The 12,737-nt window shown below is 39.9% G+C and overlaps 1 protein-coding gene across 1 annotated transcript; it reads left to right on the top strand.

The window, feature by feature from the left end:
- The first annotated feature begins 6,221 nt into the window (after positions 1-6,221).
- On the top strand, positions 6,222-12,469 carry ZCCHC13 (zinc finger CCHC-type containing 13). Its single transcript, XM_016130751.2, has one exon. The coding sequence runs from the start codon at positions 9,015-9,017 to the stop codon at positions 9,525-9,527; it is 513 nt and encodes a 170-aa protein (XP_015986237.1). The 5' UTR covers positions 6,222-9,014; the 3' UTR covers positions 9,528-12,469.
- The last annotated feature ends 268 nt before the right edge of the window (positions 12,470-12,737 follow it).

Here is a 12,737-nt window from a genome sequence, read left to right on the forward strand (position 1 = left end):
AAAAGATACCGCCAAAAGGATCGTTAAAAAGGAGCATCCACACGACCCTCCCCAAAGCGGCTCTCCAGCCGGGCCCAAGCTGCTAGTGTCAGGCAGAGAACGCCTGATGGGTGCCGAAGTCACGGAGAAGACCCACAGACAGGGAACCGAAACGGCCCTGCACAACGCGAACACGGAGGGCTGTGCAACCGGTTTGGGGGCGAGCAGCAACGCGCGGTGCCTTTTCCTTTCTCTTCACATCCCCGGCATTGTCTGCACGTTAAAAACCCTCTCCAGTGTCTGCCATTGCTAAATACAAGGCTTCTTCCTGTCCTTTGCCAGAAATTCACAAATCACTTTAAGATAAGTGGCAGCGCTTACTCAACCCGCTGTGGAATAGATTCCTCTTTGGATGTGAGGCGAGGCTACAAAATAATATTTGGTTCTCTTTATGACACTTTACTTTGGTAGCCGCTTCTTGCTTTTTAAGAAAGCCAGTTTGGAAATGTCACAAACTGAGGCCCATGAATCCAAAGATCCTGAGACCCATAAAATGCATACCTCATCGGCCTCTTTAATTAACTTGTTAAAAATGCCATATTAACATCATTCAAAGAAGTCATGGAAGTTTGTGGTTTTTATAAAATATGTGCAAAAAAGTTATACAACAATGTGTAATATTAAGGAAGAGAAAAAATCCCCTGAAGTTACAGTGCTACAAAGAAACTCTCTCTTAAATTAAAAGAATCATTTATTATTTCACAAGAGCTAAAATAAGAGAAAGTTTTGCCCAGAATTCTATGACACTCTTATAAGAAATGCTTTAATTTCTTCGTGTTCTCTTTTTTTGTTACAATTGCTTTATTGAGATATCATTCACATGTCACACAATTCACTAACTTAAAGTATGAGATGTAATGCATTTTACTAGATTCGCAGACTTGTAGCGCCATCACCACAATTTTAGAATTTTTTATCACCCCCAAAAGAAACCCCGGGTCCATTAGCATACCTTTGTGTTCTTTTCAAGATTTCTCTTTCACGTATGTTTTTGTGGATCTAATAATATTGTTTTAACTATTTTTCTGTGTTCCTAATTATCGTGTTTATCGTTTTTAATTAATGAACAGCATTCCACTTTTTTTAGGTATTGTAAAATTCGGGTTAGCATATAATAATTCTCACAGATGGAGTTACTTGCCCTTCGCACTTCTCTACCTTTTGACAGAACTTCCCTGATCTCCGATGCTCCCATTTGCAGAAAAATTCAAGAAAAAGCTTGAACCTTATAAAATACTTAGAATCTTGGGCCTACTTATTTGTCTAAACACTCCAGTTTATAAGCAGTTCCTCAGGAGTGGTAAAGGAGAAATTTGGGGACCCCCTATGGAATCCACCCACCTAAGGCTAACATTCCCTTTCCCCCCACCCTATACATTTCTTTGGAGAATGACCATCCTTTAGAGGGTGTGATAGTTAATTTTATGTGCCAACTTGCCTGGGCCATGGTGCCCACATATGCAGTCACATGATTCTGCATGTGTTTTTGGATAAGATTAACACTTAGATTGTTGGACTTTGCATAAAGCGGATTGCCCTTCATAATGTGGGTAGGCCTCATTCATCAGTTGAAGGATCGCATAGACCTAAAGACTAATTTCCTCCAGCAAGAGAGAACTCTCCCAGCAGAAATCATTTGGACTTGAACTGCAACGCCAGCTTTTCCCTGGATCCTAAGCCTGCTCAGCCACTGTGCAGATTTTGGGCTTCCCAGCCTCCATAATCATGTGAACCAATTCTTTAAAATAATCTATATATCATGTTAATTCTGTTTCTATGAAGAATCCTGCCTGACACAGAAGATTTTCTGAAACCTGTGAATACCCTGAATTGCGGTTAGGGTACAGAAAGAAGTAGTCAACAATAAATACTCTATCGATCCCTCCAATACAGCTTTGTCTTGCCAAATTGCACGTCAACTAAATCTGACATGGGACTGACCTTAACTCTGCAAAAGCTACCATTACAAGGTTGTAAAACAACCGAGGAAATGAGAAGTGTCTTTGTCTTCTCAGAGTCCAATAATTTTCCCACGATAATACTAGTCTGGCACAAAGAGACCTATTTTGTCCTTTGTGTCTTTAAAAAATGAGGCAGTACAAAAAGTTGAGATTGGCAATATGGTACAGTGACAAACTCACGTAAGAAAGGCCTTGACTTCATTGCTTAAGGTTAATTAGTTTGAATATGTGAACAAGATGGTTAAGAGGCTGAGAAACAGGACTGATCTGATTATTGATTCCTTGAGGAAGTATGCAGAGAGTGACCTCTTGCCACAGAATCCATTGCGGTGGGGGGGGCAGTGGGAATACGAGATATACTAGGGCCTAGAATAGATCCACTTTTGTGTATGGGCAATAAAGATATCTCATTTTAAAGCAAAAAGGGGTCCTTTAAGAGGGTGTGTATCTTTTTAAGGAAGTCATAATTATAATTTAGGAGATGTCTGTATGATTGCAAGAAGCAGAAATCCCATGTGGATTTTAGATGTAGGAAAGAATTTAGTATAAAAACTTGGATGCTTACAAACTACTTGGAGGGAAAGGAGGAACAGGTTCTAGGCTGAGTCTCAAGGAATGCAAAACTGGCCAAGAGCTGCCAGTATTTATGAGGCCACAACTGGATATATGAATTCAAGAATACACTTCGGGAGCTGTGGCCCAGGAGAGTGAAAGCCGAAATGAAAACCCGCTGCTGCTGTCACCACAATAACTGATTATTGGCATATAAAGCTGGTGATCGAACACCAAAATGGTATTTTATTTGTATTGTAGATCTGCACGACTCACTGGCCAGCCAAAACAGCCAAAATGTGGCTGGCAAACGTTGATTCCGATTGATGGACCCTATTTTGCCTCCAGAACTATGGCTGCAAGAAAGCACAGAAAGAAGTGAATTTTTTGACTTTTCAACTTCTCAAACAAGAAGGAGAATTAAATGAAGATTGTAGGGACCGATCCAGAGTTCCCTACTCCATGGTACATACAGTATAGGAAATATTCAACCAGAGCTGGATAACTAGAGTGTAGTCCCAGCTCTGTCACTGTTTTAATTTGATCTCGGGAAGATTATTTTCCCTCTTGGGCTTATCAGAGCTTATCTAGTAATTATTAGAGAGAAAGAATTTAAGCAAGGGAGTGATATGGTCAGCTTTGCATTTTAGAAGAATGACTTACTCAAGAGAAGATGTAAGCTTGCTTTAGACTAGTAGTGGGATGGAGAGAAATATAATGCTTCTGAGAAATATTTAAAAGGTTACAACATTTCATAATGATAAAAGGGTTGATTCACCAAGAAACTATAACAATTATAAACATATATGCACCTGACAAAAGATCCTCAATATACATGGGGAAAACTGACAAAATTGTACAGGTAAATGGACCATCCAGCAATAATAGTTAGAGACTTGTATAACTCACTCTCAATAACGGATACTACAAGTAGACAGAAAATCAACAATAATAAAGAAAACTGGAACAACGCTATCAATCGAATTGCTCTAATTGATATCTATAGAATACTCCAACGAATAGCAACAGAATATACATTCTTCTCAAGCACTCACAGAGCATTCTCCAAGAAAGGCCATATGCTAAGCCATAAACCGAGCCTCAATAAATGTGAAATGATTGAGATTATATGAAATATGTTCTCCAATCGCAATGGAATGCAGTTACAAATCAATAACAGGAAATTTGGGAAAATCACACATGTGGAAATTAAACATCATACTCCTGAATAAGCAATTGGCCGAAAGTAATCACAAGGAAAAATAGGAAATAATTGGAGATAAATGAAAAACACAACTTACCAATATTTATGGGATGCAGCTAGAGTAGTGCTCACAGGGAAATTAATAACTGTAAACACTTAATATTCTAAAAGAAGATTTCAAGTCAATAACCTACTCTTCCACCTTAAGAAACTGAAAAGAAACAAGAACTAAACTTAAAGAAAAAAGATGGGAGGAAATAATAAAAATTAGAGTGAAAATAAATGAAATAGAGTAGAGAAAATCAACAAAACTAGAAGTTGGTTCTTTGAAAAGATCGGCAAAATTGAAAAAAAAATCTTTAGCCAGACTGACCAAGAAAAAGAAAGGCCTCAAGTTTCTAAAATCAGGAGTTAAAGAGGGTACATCACTACTGACTTTACAGAAGTAAAAGGGCTATAAGGGAATACTATGAAAACTGTACGGCAATGACTTGGATAACCTAGATGAAATAGACAAATTCCCAGGAAGACACAAGCTCTCAAAACCGCCTCAAGAATAGAAAATGTGAATGGACCTATATAAAAGACTAAATAAATAACCTAAACACTTCCCACAAGAAAAACCCAGGCAGAGGTGTCTTCACTAGTGAAACCTTCCAAACATTTAAAGGAGAAAGAGTATCAATTCTTTGCCAACTATTCTAAAAAATAGGAGAGGTGGGAATACCTTCAAAATTATTCTTTGAGGTCAGTATTACCTTGAAATGACAACCAGAGATATCACAACAAAAAACCCTACAGATCAATATTGCATATCAATATAGATGCAGAAACCCTTAATAAAATACCAGCAAACCAAATCTAGCAACATATAAAAAGGATCATATACCTCAATCAAATGGTATTTATCTCGGGACTATAGTGTTACATGAACATATAAAAATCTATGGAATACACCATATTAATAGAAAGTTGACTTCTCAAAAAAACTTAGTTGTCCCTCCGTATCCACTTGGAATTGCTTCCAAGATCCTTGTGGATATCAAAATCTGTGGATGCTTGCGTCCCATACATAAAATGGCATAGCTCAATGCATACAGTAGGCCCTCTATATCTGCAGACTCCCATTTATGAATCAAAAATAGTACCGGTATTTACTGAAAAACATGCATTTATAAGTAGAGCTAGGCAGTTCAAACCTGTATTCTTCAAGAGTCAACTGTGCTTGAAGCTTTCAGTTTCCTCAATGGACTCTTTGTTTACAGCAGCTCCTCCCAAGGCCATAAAAGAGCATTCTCCTCCTTTATTTCTCCTAGACTTGTGTGTGGTTTGCTATTAGACCACATGTCCCAAATTGCAAATCTCTGGTGTTCCCAAATAAAACCATTTCACTGGAGAAATATCTGGCTGTCTATTTCCTTAAGGTCAACAAGGGCGTCTACCAAAAGCTGTCAGTTTTTTATTGTTTAAAACATCATACTTAATGGTGAGACCGAAATCTTTCCCCTTAAGATCAGGAACAAGACAAGGATGTCCATTCTCACAATTTGCATTCGACAATGTACTGGCGGTTCTAACAGTTGCGCACAGTCAAGGCAAACTTAAGAGATGCAGAAAAGGTATTCGAAAACAAGACAAGGATAAGGGCCCAAAATATACAAAGAACTCATACAAATCAACAATAAAAAACAAACAATCCAATTAAAAAATGGACATAGGACCTGAACAGACACTTCTCCCTAGAGGACATACAAATAGCCAACAAATATTTGAAAAGATGCTCAACATCGCTAGCTATCAGGGAAATGCAAGTCAAAACCACAATGAGATACCATCTCACACCCGTTAGAATAGCTATAATCAACAGGACAAGTAATAACAAATGCTGGAGAGGATGCAGAGAAAAAGGAACCCTCATACACTGCTGGTGGGACTGCGAATTGGTACAGCCACTATGGAAAACAGTATGGAGGTTCCTCAAAACACTAAGAATTGAATTACCATGTGATCCAGCAGTCCCTCTTTTGGGTATTTATTTACCCCCAAAACCTGAAAATATTTTTTCTGCAAAGATATACGCATCCCAATGTCATAGCAGCATTATTCACGGTGGCCAAGACATGGAAGCAACCGAAGTGTCCCTTGACGGATGATTGGATAAAGAAGCTGTAAGAAGAGATGAAATACTACCACTTGAATAACATGGGTGGATCTTGAGATAATCATGCTAAGCAAAATAAGTCAGAAAAAAGTTGAAAACTGTTAGATTTCACTCATGGGATATAAAACTGAAAGCAGCAAACATGACAAACAGAGACTCGCGGACATGCACTGGATTAGTGGTTACCACAGGGGCGCGGGTAGGAACGTGGTGGATGGGGGTGAAAGGGGTCACATATTTGGTGACAGAGGGAAATTTAACTTTGGGTGACAGACACATGCAATATATATACAACATACTGTTGAATCGTACACTTGAAACTTATTTGATTTTATTAATCAATATAACCCCAATAATATTTAATTAAAAAAAAACAAGACAAGGATGTCTGCGTTTGCTACTTCTATTCCGCATTTAACTGGAAGCTCTAGTTAGGACAATTATACAAGAAAATGAAATAACAGGTACCAAGATTGAAAAGGAAGAATTCAAATGTGGATGGCAAAGGGGCCACAGGCTCAGCCTGACAAGCTCAGGGGGGTGCGTGGCGGGCCCTACAAACTCAGAGACTGAAATGAACCCTCCAGGAGGATCTGAACAGAAAAATTCCTAACCAAAGCAAGTCCTGGCGGGCAAGTCACATCCTGGGCCTGCAGCGTCCTTGACAAGGTCAGTCTTTCCCTTAAGTGAGCTGTCTCTGAGCATCTAAGATAACAAACCCTTAGAATGCCAGAGTCCGCCCCTTTGCAGACCCCTGGGGCACAGCCCAGCCCCCAGAGCAGAGGCCTCAGACCCCTCCCGGTGGTCCTGGTCCCCACCCCTCCTGGTTATCTGGTCCTCCACATACTATCTCTGTGAGCTGTACATGCTGATGGTTAACTCTCCTGCACCCGCCCGTGCCCCCGCCCAAGGAAAGAAGTACGTGTTCCTCCCTAATCCCAGAGAGTTCCCCCTGTGCCTTCTCCCGCCCCCCTAATCTCCCACCAGTGGCTGTGGCGCGACCCCCTCATGTCTCCTCCCTTGACTCTAATGGACAAATAAGCTGCGAAACTGCCCTTCTGCAGGGCGTGTTCTCAGTCCCTTGAGATTTTGCTTCTAGGCAGTTGTTGGCAGGTTGGCTCAAATAACATTAAAAATTTTCTACAGTTTGGAAGTTTCTTAGGTTGACACAAACTATCTCTACTTGAAGATGACATAATCTTGTCTATAGAAAATCCTAATCATAAATAATCCATTAAATAACTATTGGGACTATTAAATCAATCAGTTTGGTTTAGCAAGATTGCAGGATAAAAGATCAATATACAAAAATAATTATATTTCTATATACTAACAATGAACAACCCAAAAATGAAATTAGGAAAATAATTTCCATTTATAATAGCATCAAAAAGAATGAAATACTTAGGAAAAAAATTTAACAGAAGATGTATGAGATTAATACACTAAACATTACAAAATATATGAAATGAAAATGAAAACCTAAATAAAGGGGACAATATATATATCAAACCCCAGTGGCCTTTCTTGCAGAAATTGACCTATTGACACCAAAACCCATATGGATATGCAAGGGACTCAGAATAGTCACAATAATCTTTGAAAAGAAGAGCAAAGTTGGAGGCCTCATTCTTCCTAATTTCAGAACAAAATATAAAGCCACCGTAGTGAAGACTGTATGATACTGGTATAAGGATAGCCATACTGATCTATGAAGTAGAATTGAGATAAGTATATGAGTATTCACGGCTCAGCCATCAGTAGCATTTACATACTTATAATTATGAAAATGTTGGGTATCGATCCAGTAATTATTAGGAGAAAGTTAAAAGGGCAGGTGGGGGGTGTGGAGAGGAGAACGCAAAGTATGTAAGTGCATGAGGTGGACCCAAAGAGGATGTAGGTAAAAGATGGCTAAATGTTTATTCCGTGCGTTTCAAAGTGAGGTACAATCAATAGTGAATTGAGAAATCCAATCAATGGTTCATCACTAGCATGTTTTACAGCATAAATAGAAAACACCAATGTGCATTGCACACATTAAGTGTAATTTTTTTCTTAAGCTCACTTGAGTTAACACACACATATTTCTCTGTTGTGATATAAAATGCATTTCTTACTTTAGGTCTCAATTAAAGCTGCTTGAAAAATTAATGCTTTAAACTATGACATGTATTACTTAAATAAAAATAGGAAACCTAAAGGAAGATTTAAACTTGATAATTAGTAATTAATTTAATAAGCATGTACCAAATTTTGAACCACAGAGAGAATTTTTGCCTTTTCATACACCGTTTTGCAGCACCATTTAATTGTTTAGGAATAAAACTCATTTCCTCACTCTATATGTGGAAACTGCTCATCGTCTTAAATGGTTTTTTAGTCATTGTATTTATGGAAGCAATCGCATTAAGTCACTCTTCTTACGTCTGTGTTTTACCAAACACAGTTGTACTTGCTCTACTTGTATATGGAAACCACAGAGCTAACTAGTAACGTAAAGGAAAATATTCATCCTAAAAATTTTAAATTACACGACCCCAAATCATTTCAAAAATTGTAAACTACACAGAAGGAAAATACTTATTTCTATATCTATGTAAATGAATTACATGCCCATAAACTCTTATGAGGTTTATATAATAATTTGGAAAATGGAGGAAATCTGTCCAATATGGAAATCGTGGTTTTGTAATTTATTTCCCAAGTAATTAATAATGCATTCTTAATACTGAAGGCTTTCACCATGTTATGTTTCATAACTTTAAAAGGTGCTGATTTTGTTGAAAAGTAAGGTCACTACAATAAAACAGGCTAAATTGTCATTCGAACCCAAACTCTATGACCCAAACTTTCATTTTTAAAAAGCGGAAAGCTCTCAGCCGCGCTTTTGACCTCAAGGACGGGGGGAAGGTCAGGGGGCAACGGCAGGCGGGACTCGTGTGACACGTGGATGGGGCCGTGCGCAAACCCTCTGTGACGTCATGGAGGCCCCTAGAGGAAAACGGCCACTGCTTTCTAGGCCGCCCTAAGGGAAGTAGCGTCGGGGCCTCCCGGGCAGGGGTGAGCGGGCTCACTGGAAGATCTCACCGCAGCCATGAGCAGTAATGAGTGCTTCAGGTGTGGCCGCCCTGGCCACTGGGCCCGGGTGTGCCCTCAGGGAGGCGCCCGAGGACGCAGGGCCAGAGCCCGTGGCAGAGATTCTCAGGGCAGTTCCACCCCCGTACCTGGCATCTGCTACCGCTGCGGTGAGTCTGGTCATCATGCTAAGAACTGTGACCTCCTCGAGAACATCTGCTACAACTGCAGAGGAAGCGGCCACATCGCCAAAGACTGTGCTGAGCCGAAGCGCGAGAGAGATCAGTGCTGTTACACCTGCGGCAGAACAGGCCACCTGGCTCGTGACTGTGACCTTCAGGACCAGCAGAAGTGCTACTCTTGCGGCAAATATGGACACATTCAGAAAGACTGCACCCAAGTCAAGTGCTACCGGTGCGGCGAGATGGGCCACGTGGCCATCAACTGCAGCAAGGCGAGTGAGGTCAACTGCTACCGCTGCGGCGCGTCTGGACATCTAGCCCGGGAGTGCTCCATCAAAGCCACCGCTTAACGTTTTCCCTCCGTGTTCCTCGCCCCCACCACCACTTTTGCTGATCCATCGTCTGAAAACTCTTCAGTGACCAAAGGCTGATAGACAGAGACTACGCCTAGGCCAGTTAGCTTTAATTACCACGTTACAGGAAAGGGATGGAACGAATCTCAAGGAAAGGTATTCGCTTGTAAATGTCTCCTGATTAATGAGTTTCTGCACTGCTGGTGAAGCTCTTCGTTGGGCATTGCGAGCCCTACGCACTTTCTAGGTTCTTCGGACGTACTTTGGTTTAACCTGTCGTTGAGACCGACTATGTGCCAGCTGTTATTGGAAGAGTTGGGACTATATCAGTAAAGGAATCAGAACAACTTGGGGAACACAGGCCTAGAATCTATTAAGTAAAATATATGATGTGTCAAATGAAGATAAATTGCTACACAGAAAAGACCACTAGGCAAAACGATAGACATCGTGTATGAGACTTAGATACCCAAGACGCAAGACACCTTGAGGAGGTAACATTTCCTCCAAGATTCATTGTACAAATAAAGCTGATTCTAGGAATAACTATGACCTTGCCAAAGTAACTTTTTCACTTTATTATATATTGATTGCTTGGAATTATCTGACTTCATTAGCTTTTAAGTAACACTGAAAGATATCTCTATCTGGCCCTTCATAGAGTCTATAGTTTAATGAAAATAACCCGGAAAAGTATATTAATGTGTTTAACTAGCTTACAGAGAAAGCAAAGAGAAAAACAAAACAGCCAAGCAAAAATCCTTAGCAGCAAGCTGTGGGCATAAATATATTGATGGCAAAGTTTGTACTTACATATTTTAAAAAAAACATAAGAAAGCAAGTATAAACACTAAGATTAACATAGATTGGCGTGTCCGTAATTTCAAAAATATACATTTTCACAAATATAAATTATATTCCTATTTAGGAGTTTCTGAAACAATGTGTTTTCACACATGTGAAAATGTTCAGTTTCATGTCCTGGAATTTATTTTTAAAAATCAGCTCTGAAAAACAAGTTCTATCAAATAGAAAAGAAGGCCATTTTAAACTAAATAAAACCTAGGATGGGGAGGGAGGTAACTATTATTTCAGGAAAGAATTGAAGTCATAATGAAAAATAATTTAGAAAATAGCAATGATGACAATACTACACATCAAACCTAGAATGCGATAGACTTTATAGCAGCAAGAATACTGTAGAGGGTACAATTGTTGGTCCATAAATTCAAATGATTTAAGAAATGTATCTGAAGTTACATCCTTTCATGAACCTTCATAACGGTTGATGTATAACCCTTCATTCCCATCTGAGAGACCCCCTCAGCTGAGTCTAAACTTCTATGACCCTCCTAGGCTTCTAAAAATTGATTCACTCTCTGTGCTGTCTCAACAAGATAAATGCGGGCACCCTCCCAGCCCCTAAACGGGGTGATCTCAGTCAAATCTGCCAAGATACAACACGAAACTTGTACTTTACGCTGAGACAAATTTTTGAGTCTCATCTGTGTTGAACTCTATTTAGGAAAGGAGGAACACAGGACTCTTCTTTCGAATCCCCCAAAACCATCTGAAGTTTACTTTCCTATGTCCTCAGGAATTTGGCCCAGAGTTGGAGGGGTAAAAGAGGCTTTGTCCCTTTATTAAGGACACACTCAATATTTAAGTTCTCTCTACAGTCTCTCTAGGTAATCTTGTCTTGTCTCAGAGGAAAGGAAGCCTTATTTTGACTCATCAGTACTCCTGTGCCAGAAGTTACATACTGGTAGCCCTCTCACTGAATCAGGTCCACGATATGTTTAGTTTGACCTGCACGTTGCCTAACAATATTTATAAATTAGATGTCGACCTTTAAAAATGGGAACATTGCCCACACAATATTACTTTTGGTCTCTCTAGAACAAAAACAAACATCAGTTGGAGGTCAGTAGTACAAGTTTCCCCTTTAACTCCAGAACCTATTACATCCCCCGGTCTTGCAAAAGTCCCAGCCAGCACTCCTCACTCATTTACTTTACCTGCAAGGCCCTTCGAGCCACTTAAGCCTGTAACAGAACTCTGCTGTATGCTTGGGGACAGGGGTAGACAACTATATAACATTCGCCACACATGTTTAGTAAAAACTGCTTGTGAAATCCTTATCTTGATAGATATAGACGGGAAAGCACATTATATCAATAGAGGTTAAAAAAGCACTTTATAAAATTCAAGCTTGTTCCTGATTTAAAAAAAAAAGATATCTTAGAAAATAACTTAAAATAAGGTTAATGGGGCTTGCACTTCCAAGAAGGAGGAATAGAAGTACTTTTATCTATTCTTCTCATTCAGTGCAACTGAAATCCATGAACATTATATATAAACCGACTCTGAAAGGTAGAGAGAAAAAGACAGATATGCAAGGGGCCTCCGAATCGAAGGAACTGCACAGTGATGAGTCCCTGGGTTTTCTTCTAGCTCCATATATCCCTGACATGAAGTGGAAGAAGCCAGCGACCCAGAAATTTCAAGCACAGTCATAAAAAGACCCTGCAAAATCCTGTTCTCACTAGCCAAAGGGCCAGAAGAGAGGCAGTCTAGAAAGATAGAAAACATTTAGACAATAACCGGTCTACCTCAGCCAAACATCACAAGCAAAACTATGGCCTCACCCACCCCCAGCAAAGGCCTAGTGGAGGGGCTTAGACTCACATCATTGTAAAGCTACAGCGAGGTGCCCCGGCACCCCAGCCAGAGTACCACCTAGAGAAGGCCCAGCGGTAACGAAATCGCTCTTTGAAAGATGTAAAACATTAACAAACCTCCAGCAATACTAACAAAGAAAAAAGAGAGGAAAGATAAGTTACCAGTATTAGGAATGAAAAGCCCCTAAAGATGTCAAAGGAATCATAAAGGATTCTGATGAACAACTCTACACACATAGATCGAACAGCTTCGATACAATGAACCAATTCTTTTTTATTTTATTTTATTTTACTTTATTTTATTTAATTTTAATTTTATTTTATGCCTACAGCACCTGGTGTTCCCAGGCAGTCTCCCACCCAAGTACTTACCAGGCCCAACCCTGCTTAGTTTCTGAGATCAGGCTTACGGGCTTGTTCCGGGTGGCGTGGCCGCAGACCACGGACTGTGGCTCCACTGGGGCACAAACCCAGGACCTTCTGCGTGTAAAGCAGATGTGCTAGTCGCTACACTATGGCACCACCT

This window comes from Rousettus aegyptiacus, unplaced genomic scaffold (genome assembly GCF_014176215.1).
Source record: "Rousettus aegyptiacus isolate mRouAeg1 unplaced genomic scaffold, mRouAeg1.p scaffold_m13_p_9, whole genome shotgun sequence".
Classification (NCBI taxonomy): domain Eukaryota; kingdom Metazoa; phylum Chordata; class Mammalia; order Chiroptera; family Pteropodidae; genus Rousettus; species Rousettus aegyptiacus.